Source organism: Exophiala oligosperma (assembly GCF_000835515.1).
Source record: "Exophiala oligosperma strain CBS 72588 unplaced genomic scaffold supercont1.2, whole genome shotgun sequence".
Taxonomy (NCBI): domain Eukaryota; kingdom Fungi; phylum Ascomycota; class Eurotiomycetes; order Chaetothyriales; family Herpotrichiellaceae; genus Exophiala; species Exophiala oligosperma.
This window is the reverse complement of record NW_015622819.1, coordinates 2052539-2065833: the sequence shown is the minus strand read 5'-3', so window position 1 is coordinate 2065833 and position 13295 is coordinate 2052539. Positions and strand designations below refer to the sequence as shown.

The 13295-nt window shown below is 50.4% G+C and overlaps 4 protein-coding genes across 5 annotated transcripts; 1 reads left to right on the top strand and 3 right to left on the bottom strand.

The window, feature by feature from the left end:
* Window positions 1–346: 346 nt before the first annotated feature.
* Window positions 347–2242, top strand: PV06_02183 (uncharacterized protein). The gene has a single exon (XM_016402834.1). It carries the CDS (start codon window positions 459–461, stop codon window positions 2025–2027), a length of 1569 nt encoding a protein of 522 aa, XP_016266731.1. The 5' UTR covers window positions 347–458; the 3' UTR covers window positions 2028–2242.
* A 27-nt stretch (window positions 2243–2269) lies between these two features.
* PV06_02182 (uncharacterized protein) lies at window positions 2270–4592 on the bottom strand (the record flags this gene model as incomplete). The annotated part of the gene is made up of 2 exons (XM_016402833.1): window positions 2270–4512; window positions 4583–4592. The coding sequence occupies 2 exons, from the start codon at window positions 4590–4592 to the stop codon at window positions 2270–2272; spliced, it is 2253 nt and encodes a 750-aa protein (XP_016266730.1).
* Window positions 4593–5950: 1358 nt separating this feature from the next.
* On the bottom strand, window positions 5951–8409 carry PV06_02181. Of its 2 annotated transcripts, XM_016402832.1 has the most exons (3): window positions 8025–8409; window positions 7909–7970; window positions 5951–7848 (listed from the first exon to the last, which is right to left on the bottom strand). In XM_016402832.1, the coding sequence occupies exons 1-3, from the start codon at window positions 8233–8235 to the stop codon at window positions 6076–6078; spliced, it is 2046 nt and encodes a 681-aa protein (XP_016266729.1). In that variant the 5' UTR covers window positions 8236–8409; the 3' UTR covers window positions 5951–6075. The 2 variants fall into 2 exon arrangements, with proteins under 2 accessions (XP_016266729.1, XP_016266728.1); XM_016402831.1 differs by having other exon boundaries at window positions 7909–8409.
* Window positions 8410–8941: 532 nt separating this feature from the next.
* PV06_02180 (uncharacterized protein) lies at window positions 8942–11559 on the bottom strand (the record flags this gene model as incomplete). The annotated part of the gene is made up of 2 exons (XM_016402830.1): window positions 8942–10456; window positions 10503–11559. 2 exons carry the CDS (start codon window positions 11557–11559, stop codon window positions 8979–8981), a joined length of 2535 nt encoding a protein of 844 aa, XP_016266727.1. The 3' UTR covers window positions 8942–8978.
* Between the last annotated feature and the right edge of the window lie 1736 nt (window positions 11560–13295).

The following is a 13295-nucleotide window of genomic DNA, read 5'->3' as shown; positions in this document are numbered from 1 at the left end:
CAGCCTAGTCTGTATTTGGCGATACGCCTTGGCAGGCGTAATAAAGCAGCGTGTAGAATTGCCAGGCTGGTCAGACACAAAGCAGTGTTCGCTGCGACTATTGCAAAGGCTTGACCTATGCACATTGCTCCTTGGGATAATGGAATAGGTCGTATGATATGGATATGGAGTCCATATTTGTACTACTTATAAGCTTTGTACCATGAGTATTCCTAGGCATTATTGAAAACCTGCTGTGCCGCTAGATGTTACGGAGTATTGGGCAGCACATCTTGTCAGACCAAATCCCGTTGTGCCAACTCACTACTCCGTAACTTCCTTCCTAAACTAACCGCTCCTCGTATCGCTTCTTCACCCCAGCGCCCAAATGTACATAGCGCACGACAACTCGTCTTAAATAATCACAAAATACCCTTGACCGTCTCTTATATCAACAGGTCAATGTCTGGTGCACAACAATGGGCAAACCAAGACTCATAATCCTCATCCGCCATGCACAATCCGAAGGCAACCGTGACAAAAGAATCCATCAGACCACGCCGGATCACAAAGTAGGGCTCACCAGCGAAGGCCACACACAAGCCCTTGAAGCTGGGCAGAAGCTCCGAGCCCTCCTCCGCAACGACGACACTCTCCACTTCTTCATATCCCCTTACCGTCGCACGCGGGAGACCACAGAGGGAATTCTCAGCGGGCTATGTTCCAACGACCCGGTTCCCTCGCCGTTCCAGCGATCCCACATCAAAGTTTATGAAGAGCCCCGGCTCCGCGAACAAGACTTTGGCAACTTCCAGCCGGGGACTGACGAGGTTGAGCGCCTGTGGCGTGAACGTGCCGAGTACGGCCACTTCTTCTACCGGATCCCCAATGGGGAGAGCGGCGCTGACGTCTACGACCGCGTCTCGTCCTTCAACGGATCCCTATGGCGCCGCTTCTCCGAAGATAACATGGCCAGCGTAGCCATCCTCGTCACGCACGGCCTGTGTAGTCGGGTGTTCCTGATGGCGTGGTACCATTACAGCGTCGAGTTCTTCGAGGACCTCCGCAACATCAACCACTGCGAATTCCTGGTCATGAAACTAGGCGCCAACGGGCGGTACGTCCTCCAAAACAGTCTCCGACGCTGGTCCGATCTTAGGAGAGAACGGGCGGCGAGGAAAAGTATCTCCCAGTCTCCTGTGCCAGTGGAGTCGATCCCCGTACGACGTTGGGCTTCGAACCGTGCCGCGGCTCATGATCCCGGTAGTTCCGGTACAGGCAATGTCAACAGCAATAGCAACAGTAACGGCACAAACAGTCACCTGCCTCGTCCCTCGCGGAAGAACACGGCAGACATGTTTCGTGACGAGCGTGAAGATGTCGAGGATAAGCGTCATCAACAACAACATCAGCGTCGAGACAGCGTGAACAGGGCCAGGGACAGAAACCAGAGCCAAAACAAGAGCCACAGCCAGGGTCAAACCCGGGTACAATCGACAAGCAGCACCCTCCGAACCTCCCTCAACAACCTCGCACTTGAGACGTCGTCCAGGAAACCCGGTCTGAGAGCTTATTTGGGTCGTGACGGAGGGGGATCGAGGTCCGGGGCAGCGTCACCTTTTGGATCCGACGACGAAGAAAGTGATGGTACACCACATTCGGAGTTCAAAGTGAAGGGTGGTTTTGACAATAATGATGACCACGGTTACACCCAGAATCAGGGTCATGGCCACGGTCACGGTCACGGTCATGCTGGTCATGGTCACGGCCGTAGAAACAGCCACGTTCAACAAACGCCCAAACTCTCGGCATCGTCACTGGCCCGGGCGTTGAGGGGAGACTTTGACCTCGACGGAAACAATACTGGTCACAGTCGGTCGTTCGATGACAGGACGGCCGTGGCGGACCCGTTAGGTGATCAACCTAGTGACGCTGAGGTCGAAGAAGCGGATTTAGAAATGGGTACGAAGCGACAAGAGGAGTTGGAGATGGAGCATATCCTTGAAGAGGAGAGACACGAGAGAAGTCATGGAGGGAGTGTTTATTGATAGTGTGGGCATGGGCAAGGGTATGAGGAAGAGCATGAGCAAGAGCTTGAATACGACACGAGCCTGAGTATGAACATGGGCATGAGCATGAATATGAACATGATATGAGCATTCATTGTCGGCGTTGGTAGTTATTACAAGCGTGAGGTTATAGAAAACAGAAAAGATGCACATCATACTGAGGTATCTACAACATTGATATATCGATATATCAGATTCGATACGGAGTATATCAGATATGATTACGGTTCGTCAAAAACACGACTCACTCTCTTCCACAAGGTTCTTTTATCAACCACCATTTCCTTGGTAGGGTAGATTCGTAAGTCGGCTTCTCTGGGTACGAATTGAAGTGGTGTCATGTTTCCCCGATGGTCCATTCGGTTCGTGTCCGTGTCCTTTTCTGTGTTGCTGTTGCTGTCGCCGTTGCCGAACAAGTACGACGGGAAATGATTCACACCATTCACACCTGCCACGTTTGGACCTTTGGTTCTTCGGAGCGGTAGGTCTGTGAACCTCCTCAGGCGGTCCGTGAGGTCCAAAAACCGACCGTCTCGAGGATCAGCAGAGATTCCACCTTTCACACTCTCCGCCGTTTCAAGGATCTCACGAAACCTCCAAAACGCAGCGCCCTTGGTGGTTCCCAAGATTTGCATCTTTCGTCCCTTTTCGGTGCCTGAATCGTGTAGGTACCCTCTTGTATTTGTCTTCGTCGTGTCCATGCCCCTCGGTGGTATACCACCTACGACGACACTCTTGGCCCCGAATTTTCCCTCGGTGGCACTCGTAGTGGTACCCGCGCCCTTTCCCTTTCTTGTCGACAAGAGTAATTCCACAAACACTGCGCATGTACTGGCACAAAACCCATCCGTCAAAATCACGACACTTTCCGGTTCAAACACCGGTTCAACAGTACCGAGAAAACCCTCATCCTTTCGTGTGTTGTTGTGTAGCGTGTGTCGTCGTCCTTGAAGACCACGTGGAGCGGTGGCCGTACAATTGATCCTAAAAGGAGACGTCGATTGTTTTTGTCCTCGACATGTAGGTAGCTCATTTGAACCAGAACGGGACTCTGAACCGTAAAATTCATCCCACGACCCCCATGCTTTTCCGTCGATGTCAAGAAGTGATCGAATATCAAACAAGCTGTCGGCTCCAGACCCATTCCCAATCCTAGTGGTACCCGCACTGGCATGAGAATTGTAAGAGTAATGATAGTATCCCTCACTCAAATCTTTCAGTACATCCGACTTGCGCATGTTACCGTAAATTTCATACTCCATGTCTGGAAATATACGTCTCGCCGCGTCAACTCCCAATTCGAGTGTGCCGCCTCCATTCCCAAATAGGTCGATGATCAATTTTGTCTTGCCCAGTGATCTACACGTTTCCAAGAATTGACTCAGTCCAAGTTGAAACTCGGTAGCGTCGTCATAAACAGAAAAATCGAGAATCACTAGGACCGCCACTGAATCGTCGAAATCGTCGACAAAGTAACCCGTCATCCTTCCCTTGGTGTCGGTGAAGATGGGTGAAGGCGGGTAGAATGGTAAATTCTTCATGACAAATTCGGATTCTGGTCTTGTTGTTTCATGCTCATGCTCATGCTCATCCTCTTTCGTGGTATGAGGACTGTTCTCTTTTGCAGTATCTGGTGCATCGGACACCACCACGTCTCCATCCCAGTTGCAGAATTTCTCATACGCGCTTCTCCCATCATAGACTCGGTCGAAATCGGCATGCACCTCTGCAGTGGTTTGGATGCGGATGATTGTACCATTGTCGAAACCAAACACCATCTCCGGGCCGGGATAGAACACCGGGTTCGGAAACGCTCCTTGTGCAGTGGACAGGTCGAACTCAGTCAATTGCGAAATTTCAAAAAACAAATGATTGTATGCGGCGTGTGGGTCATGAAACGGTATCGCGGACTGGTCGAGGCGAGTGACCATGAATTCGTCGACCGGAATGCCGTTAATACTGGTTATCGGCGACGGAGTGTATGCGAGTCTGTCCGCTTCGTCGATCCAAGCAAGTATAGGAATGACATTGTCGTCATCGTCATCGACGATGGTGATCTCGAGCACATCAGACACAAAATATATCTGGATTGGCTTCTTCTCCTTGGGGTCTGTTGAGACCGATACAAGACTTGCACCTGGGATTTTGAACGATCCAATCCCGAATAAATCGGGGATGAAGTTGAAATGAGCGTCGCGTGCCGAGAGGAATATCTTGTAGAGGGCTGTCTGGAAGGTGTATTCGGATTTGTGTCCACCAGAAACAACGTCATCGGCAAGGGATTTTAGAGACGCTTTGACATCGACAGGTGAATGGGCCCAATCGTCAGGAGGGGCGGAGAGATGGTCCAAAGTTGACTGCAGTTCGATATATGGTTCTAATGCGTCAAGGAGGTCTAGAGCGGAGGTTTGATTGAGTGGGATCGACTGTAGACATGAGTGGAAAAGAGCGCCATCCACGATCGCTGTGTCGATTGAGGTCAGTGATTGAGTATAAGAATAAAACCACATATGAAAACACAAGAGCTACAGTACCTGTATCCATCCTTGTACCTGAGGGTTGGGTGGCGAGGTAAGAAGCACCGGAGACGATGGCACTGACTTGGGCACATGGTTCGTAAGACAAAGAGGATTGAAGCGGCGTTGGTTGGGCAAAAAGGGCAGTGGGAAAAGGACATAATGAAACGATATAGGATAAACGCATATGGTATGAGATGAGATGTCAAGGCATCGACGGAGAGTGAAGATCATTGATACAACGCTTGATACAAGGCATCACAGCAGACAGAAAGGGATGCTTTTGTTTTCTTGTGTAGATGAGAGCATGGAGAGTATTGGTCGACGACGGCGACAAGGAGTATGTTGATGGCCATCAATGAGAGTAACAGTAGCAGTAACAGTATGCGGTTAGCATTCGAGTCTTGGACCCTGGCTAGGCAGGGGCCTTTGAACCAGTAGTATCCGTATGAGTACACCCTACGGAGGAGGGAAAGGAAGCCAGTACGGAGTGTTTGACATGTGAGAGTGTTGTGTGTCTGTGAGATAGGGAGAGAGAGAGGTACGGAGTACGTACTTTGCGTGCGTGTACATACAGTACCAGAAGATTGAGTAGTACGTAACTCCGTACTCAACCTCCAGTACGAGGACAGTAGCATCTTGACACCGCCCACCGTGAGAGAGAAGACCCATATGGAGTTCTCCATGTAGAGGACGAGCAATTGAAGTCTGAGCTTTCAATCGTACTCTGGACTCCGTAGATAGACGACTTACCTGTTACGGAGGACAGTACAAGAGACTATCTCCACAGCTTTTGATTCATCAAAGAAATGGTCAGGTTAAAAGACCCACCGGCTTCTGGCCAGACGAACGGGGGATCCATATGTGTTCTCGCATGACTTGAGATTATCATGTCAAAACTCGGCAGTACTCGTATTGTATGTACTCATAGCGAAGGAGACGTCTTTTCAGCTTCGTCGGACACATAGTGTACCCGCATTCCGTATCACATGGTGGTGAACTGTTGCTGAGGCAGGAGTAAGTCGACGTTTTGTATTTTTGAGATACATGGAAGAGCAACGGAGGAGAATCTCTGTATGATGGAGCAATGACCGCGCGTAACGAGCATCCATACAATCCAAGAAATGATCTACTTAAGCGAAGAACAATCAAGAAGAAAATGGTGAAACTCCAAGGGGTGTCGATGTGTCGATGAAGATGCACGCCATGCCAGAATCGGTCATTCCGATCCACATAAGGGGAGGCAGTGCAATGAACCTCTCTGCTCTTCTTGCGAGTATTTCGCGATAAGACCGATGACCGTGATAACCACAAGGAGAAAGCGAGATGAGAATGTAAGGAGTAAAAAGGAGAACGAACGTGCTCACTGCATCAGACACCAATTGCTTGATTTTGTCAGATATCCTTCGTATGCTCATACCGCGTAACTAACTAACTAACTAATGGTACAAAACAAAACATCAAGGTTGGTATCATACAATTGTACCCCTCCCCAGACTTGGGAAATCAGTCTAGTAACTCTCCCATACTTGTTGTCCCATGGCCACAAGCCGATTGAACAGTTCATCTCTCTCACTGAGCGCCATCGCACGATATTTCTTGCCGTCCTTGGTCACAATTTCAATTCCATCTTTGACTTCTCTGCTCGTGGCCCATCCGACCACTATCTTGCCTTTCCAACCAAGACCTCCAATCTTTTTGATCTCAATGATGTCAGGTATCGAAACGGCCCAGTCGGGCTCTCGTGGCATGCTCTCGACGCCTTCGTCTCCATCAAGGTGGGTGGTGAAATACACACATGGCGACGCCGGTCTGTGGCCTTTTGCTGGTGACACCTTACTGTCCACGTACACAGCACCCTTGCGGCCATTGTATCGTCCTTTGAATTCCACCGGCCCTTCAACAGGCTTCTGCTTCATCTCATCTCGTGAAGGCAACACACCCAACTTTTCCTTGGCATGATGAGATCCAAGAGCAGCTCGGGCAGAGTCTGTCGCGAGTTTCGTTTCGACTCCCCCAGCTGTGGTATGTTTGAATGCAGACATGAGCTTGGCCCCGAAACCTCCCTTTTTCTTCTTTTGATCTTCACCCTCCGCGGCTTCTTCTCCGCTCGGCTGATCCACCGTGATAGCATCTTCGATTTCAGATTGTGTGGCGTCGAGTCCACCATCGGTAATTGCATGTTTGTCGACATCGTCTGCTGGCTTGTCGGGAGGGGGTTGCTGAGATTTTGGTGGGGGAGGCAATGGAGCTCGGTTGGCTTCACCAATTCGAAGCAAGGTGACGGTAAGCTGTGCATTGGTCGGTACGCCTTTGAGCAGCGTGTTGCGAATTTCCAGATACTTTGGCCAGTCGGGAATCTTCTCGTTCAAAAGCGCAATACCTCGTTGCATCAATGGATCAGAGAAAAAAGCAAACCCGGTAAAGAACGTGGTGCCCTTGACAACCCACTGTGACTTGACAAACAACGAGAGTAACAGAAGCGGGACGAAGATGGCACCTAGTTGAAGGCGCTTATTCTGCTCAAATGGTGGTGTAGGAGACAAAGCATTGGCTAAACGCTCCCAGCCATCCGAGATATCCCCAATGGCGTGCATGGCAGGACGCATCTTGGCCCAAACAGCTGCCTCCATAGGTTGCTTGGTCTTGTCATGAGCTTTCTCTGGAGTACCACCCTGCGCAGCGGAAGAAGCATCGGCAGCGCTGGTCGCAATCTTTGTCGGGTCAGGCATACCACTGTCCAGAGTCTTGCTGCCACCTTCGTCATCTGGGTTTGATTGATCATGACGACCGGCGGCACTTGAGATGGCCACCGAAGCAATGCCATTGACGAGGTTACTCGCTTCCTGTTCGACAGCTTCGCCTTTGTATTTCTCCGGGGCACCAGTCACACTATCAGTACTTCCTAGTACTCCTGCTTTCGGCTTCTGCACACCGCCTGTTTTGTGGTTCACGAGAGCAATCGGCGCAGGAGGGAAGAGGATGTCGCGTGAGCGTGGCACTGTGATCAGCACGATTAGGGTTGCCAATATAGTGGGAACGATAAAGTCGAAGATCCATGCCAGGAAGTAGATTGCAGCGAAACCAGCCGTTCGACGTGGCTCACGCCATGATCTCAGCCTTGCAATGTGTTTTCCAAAAGCAATGAAGCCAACGATAACTGTCATGTACAGTCGCTCAATGTTGGCGCGCAGTTTGTCAGGGGAGAAATCATCCTCTTCGGCAATGTTCAGATCCAATCCTCCTGGTGGTGCTTCCGGGATGGCTTTCACATGGTACATTTGCTGGCGACGTTGGTTAGCCTAGACTCTGACCATTCTCTTCCTTGCTTGTATTGTACTTGCCTTGTTGAACCTTCTCACCAACGTCCACAAATCTTCATTTGGCAGTCCACCCACCAGAGTCCCTACACCCACAGCGTTGGCTTGCCATCCTAGATTGGTTGTGTGATTTTCCCTACCAGCCTTTTGAGCCGAACCCAATACTTCATGATCACCCGCACCGGTGGCCAATTGGTGGCTTGTAGAAGTGTTTTGGCCCAGAGGAGCCTTGTCCGTTGCCGTTATTGGTTTCGAGGCCTCGTTGATTCGTTTGCGAAATTCAGAGTCTGGGTTCTCTTCTGCAGGCGGAGTGGCCCCTCCGTCGCGGAAGACATAGCCCGGAGCGGGCATGATAAAGGGTCTTTGCAGAGTTTCTGGTGGCTGTGAGGTGTGCAAAGGAAGTAGAAGGAAGGCCAGTATGTGTTTAAGAAGAGTGCTGGACGATATCTCACAAGGACAGAAAATGTTTGCTGCGTACCCAGGTGGTTGTTCTATACAAGCAGCCTGCGCAAAAAGCCGTTAGCGATGGGCGGATGGGTTGACGTCACTTGCGTCCTTTCGCTCGGGGCGTCACTAGGCGTCATTAGGGGCCACTAACAGACGCTTAACGGATTCTCGTAGGCGCCCGTGAGCCCCGTTCGCCCCCCAGAATCCCTATCATCAACCAATCGTCAGCCGTCGCCAATCTGCACTGGGATTTCATCTCTTTGTCTCCTCAGACATTTGTACCCACCACTTCCTTTCCCTGGCCTTCCGTCTTCCCACTTTGATTCACATGCCAGCCAAGTTGGTGGCAGGACGTGCATTGACCAGGCCGTTTGGCTTGCGTAAGTGCTGTTGATATGAATGACGACAAACTCTCCCTTTCTCCCAATCGTCCCATTTCAATACAAGCAAGGGAGGAACAAGAGTTCAAACAACACATCCCAGCCTCATATGGCTCATATCTGTGTTTCATTATGCCAAAAAGCTCCATATCTATCCAGATTCTTACGGGGTATAATCCGCGTGATATGTCTCTCAACCTGTCACTCATATCAAATCATTACCTATCCAACCAAATCCCATCGACATCCCTTGGACATTAACCACATCTATACAGAATAAAATGTTTCGTGAGGCTGCAGTGGGCCTGCTTGTGCCATCGTATATGGTTTTCCATGGACGTATCGGCTTCTCATCGGTTCCTCGTCAATCGCGCAATGGATTTGACCATCTCGACCACGAAACCAGCCCAGACCATAGCGTTTGCCCAGTCCCATCAATCGTTGCTCCATTTGTTTATTGTTCAAAGTCTCGGTATCGATGAAATCGGTGAGCATGTTGCTCGAGTATATGAATGCCAAAATAGCCGCAATGGTGGACGGCTCTCGTGGTAAGAACGGATGGCGTCGTCTCCAGAACACTATTGATGTCGTGCAGATGACAATGACAAGGATCGTCACCGAAAGGATAAGCGAAGCCCAGAACGAGGCGAATGTTTCGTCGCCACTGGAGTCGTCCTTGTCTTTCAGTTTCAAAAAAACCTCCGAATTGACGGAAAACGAACTCACAGTGACGGTGAGAACGTCTAGGAGAAGCGACGAGAACCCTACCAATGCCACGAGATAATGATGGTTCCAGAGAGCTTTGCACGTGATCCAACCATACACTGTTGCTTGGTAATCGAGTGTTAGGCTGTTCTCAGGCCTGGCATTTCCCTTGGAAAGCTGATAGAACGGTTCGATGAGCCTTACATCGGCTTCGAACGTGCTGAAAATCAATTTCAAGGCGGTTGCAACGACAATCGGCAACCACGGTACAGCGTTCGGGACCACTCGGGCTGGCGTCAACGTAATAACGAGCACTGCCACCATGCAGATGACCATGAAGATGAGGAAAGGAATACCAAACTCCAGCCGAAGCATGATGGGGTGCGGACTAGTCAGCTTCTTTTCACTGTCCAGCACAGGGTCACTGGTCGAACTCAATTCACCTTGCCAGATGGATGATTTATAGAGCACATATCGTCTGTGCTGAAGTCGTTTGTGGATCTTGCCTCGTGTGGCCATGTCTAATCCAGAGAAGTCTTGCAAGATATGCGATTTGGTAGCCATGGACGCAATTCCGGCAATTCCTTTCGGATCACTTAGCAGCCCAGACTTCCGCCGGAGCTGGAAGAACAAGACCACAAGAACGAGAGCCACGATCAGGTAGCTTGCCGATAGAAGGCGCGACCATACTGGTTCAACTTGGAGCCAGTAGTGCTTTTCGTCTGAATCACCGCATCCTCCGGAATTGCATTCGGGATTCGGATTGGTCTGCATATTGAGGGAAGGATTCTGGAGCGAGGGGCCGACCATGGATGCGACGATGTTTCCGGTGGTCGAAAATAAGACGGCGTATTGCTTCAGGCGGAAGGCCTTGAAAGGTACAAAGTATTGAAACATGGTGAGATGATCTAAATTAAGACTGGCCGAAGCCAGCGCTCCGCCGGGTCGTGACAACTGATAAAAAGGTTCCAGTCGGCGTATGTCGAAATCCATGATCGAGAACAGAACAGCATAGACGATGCAGACCATGGTTGGCAAGTCTATCGCAGTTAGACACAGTTTGAGGATGGTCAAAAGTGCACTTACACTTCCAGGCGAAGAAATCCCATGTTGAGATCTCAGCCACATGATTGAAAGCAAGGAGCCCGCTGTTCTCCTTTGCGCGCCTCTGGGATTTTTGGCACAGATATTCCTGAATGCCGGCCAAGGCAACTGCAAGGGTCAACAGAAACAGAATGTAAATGCTGCTCATGGAGAAGGGCTTCCAGTTCGGAATATCTGGATCTTCAGGGAAAAAGTAGCTCTTCGTTTTATGTGGCATGATGCTTTGCCGGTCCGATGTCGTGTCAAACGCTCGACTCGCTCGGTTGTCTGGCTGACCGCCTTCCAGTGAGCTCAAGTCGACCGCCTCCTCTATTTCGACGATCATATTTTTCTTTTGTGCGAGGTCCTGACCCAACTGTCGCACGGTCTTAGCTCGATCGACGCCACTGCTTACACCGTCGCCAGAACCTCCTGTTGATCGCCTCACAACTTTAGTCGGGTCGCGTCTCAACTGCACGCCTATGTCTCTCATCCCTTCTCCCACGGATCGACGCTTCTCCACGAAGCTGCGAAAGTCGGGTTTCCGTCCTGTGCTTGTAGGAGAAGTGTATGCCGTGTCTTCTCCGGGGCGTGATACATCTAAATGAGACATATCATTGAGTTCCCAACCCAAGCCTTCGAGAGACGTGATATCCACCGTGCCAGCGGCGATATCGTCCTCGTCGTCAAGTGTCGCATACTGTTGTCCTTTTGATCTTTTTGTAGAACGAAAATGAGGCCGTCCGACAGGCGCATATCTGGTCGTCAATCGTCTTAGCATTGACGAGGCATTGGATGGGCCTGAGCTTAGCCGCCGAGCTTTTGTCGGCGTCGGCGGCTCGATCATTTCATAAGAGCCACCGCTCTCATCAATCGATCCTAATCGCTCCTCCCAAGAATTCCCTCTCGAATGTCGCCCTCTGTAAAATGTTGCCGGCTCTGCGGCAGTAGTGGCAGTTGCCCTCGTATTGGGAGAAACTCTACTTAGGAGCCCGATTCCATCTCCGGACGATGGTCTGGTCCCAGACCTCGCTGTCGAAGCATTGTAGCGGTCGTCCATGACGATAAATCGGGGTTATCGAATGACTTGTGCGCAAAACAAGTCCAGTAGAATCACCTCAAGCTCATGGCCGGATGTTTGACGACATAGTTGAAGTTGAGCATGCTGGTCAAGTCTTGAAATAGATGACCCTCTAGCCTGGGTATAGAAATGCACCTTATCCGAGCGTTTGGGTGCCCCGAGTGCTCCTTTCCCGTTAACAGCAGAATAAAAAGTGCACGACATGTTATGGATGTAGAATGATCAGTTCTCAGATTCGCAGATACAGAAAAGACCTAGAATTGCGACTGCTAAGCGACCTTGTACTCGAGGAGATTAACTCGCGCCTACGGATTCGTAGGGCGGACGCTAAACTTAGTCGTTTTAGGCGATCCAGAGGTTGCTCAGAAGATGATTAGACAAACGGCGATCAAAGATGCATCAGGATTCGGGATGCAGGATTTTGGTAAATTGGGATTGAGTATTCAATAAGAGAGAAACAGCTGCAGTTTGTGGCATTGAGATGAGTTGAAGAGAAACGTGCTTGAGACAGGAAAGGTCGGAGGATTAGCGGACTCGCAACGGACTACTCTACTGTATCTTTTTCAGCTGTTCTAGCTAGCTGCAGCTTATCCGACCCTCCCAGATGTGTAATGCGTCCGGCGCCAACCAAGTTCCACGACCTGTTGTATCCGTCCGTCGTTATTAAGCCCTGTAAGGCGGCTGAACTGAATCTTGGGAACGACAGGGGCCGCTTTTCCCCTCCCAAGACCTTGTTCTCGACCGGGCCTTGACACCGTGATTGGGCCACTGGCAGCCACCTGGCCATTTGACGTGGTGGAAGGCCTAATCTTGAGCGCCCGCAGCCCTACAGAGTACAGCCAGCGATTTCTCGGGACGACTCAAGCCAGTGTTTCGCCATTTCTCCATTTCTTGGTACTCGTACGGAGTAGTATGTCAGCACTCTCGTTCCCTGGCCCGGCGACAAGTCGTTGGTTCCAGTAATCCTCTAAGCTTAATCGTTGTGACCTGATGACCACTGTCTTCCACGATGTATTGCTCAGATCGTTGGGGCCAGGATGCATCGGAGTTGAACAGCGGTTGTCTGCCGGAGACAGAAATACTTTTGATGGGTCATTGACACGCTCCGTTTCTTCCACTTGCACCGTGACACCTTCGTCAACATTGGGATATCAGGCAAAATGTTGGCGACCTTCTCAAGCGTGGCCCAATGTGTCGAGAACCAATTCGACGCGCAGCTGCTGCCATTTTGTACTCGTGCTGGGGTGAATGTCACAGAGAAGCCCTTTTTCGTCCTGCCACGGAAAGCCTATCACGATCAAATGTTATTCTCTTTGCAGAATAACCATCAATCCCATGATGCCCAACATCACACTCTTCAACCATGGATGCTCACTGAGCATAATTGTAACATATCCCACTGCTGGTATATAACCGCGAACACTCCCAATGATATCTTCCTTCCTGTCTAGGTAGCTTTGTCCGCGCGCATAGAGCTCGACGTCATCCGCCACGTTGTTGTCGCCTTTTGTCAGAAGTTTGGGTGAGGACTCAGACATGTAACCACTAAGACAAGTTGTTAGTATTGATCGATCCTATGAAGAAGGTTGCGAGACATGCCTCGTGTCTGCCTCGACTGCGGCTGCTGGAGCGTAACTTCGAACAACGCGATGAACAATTGGGATGTCTTTGCCCTTGACATTGTATACCACAATTTCTCCCACTTCCGCTGTCTT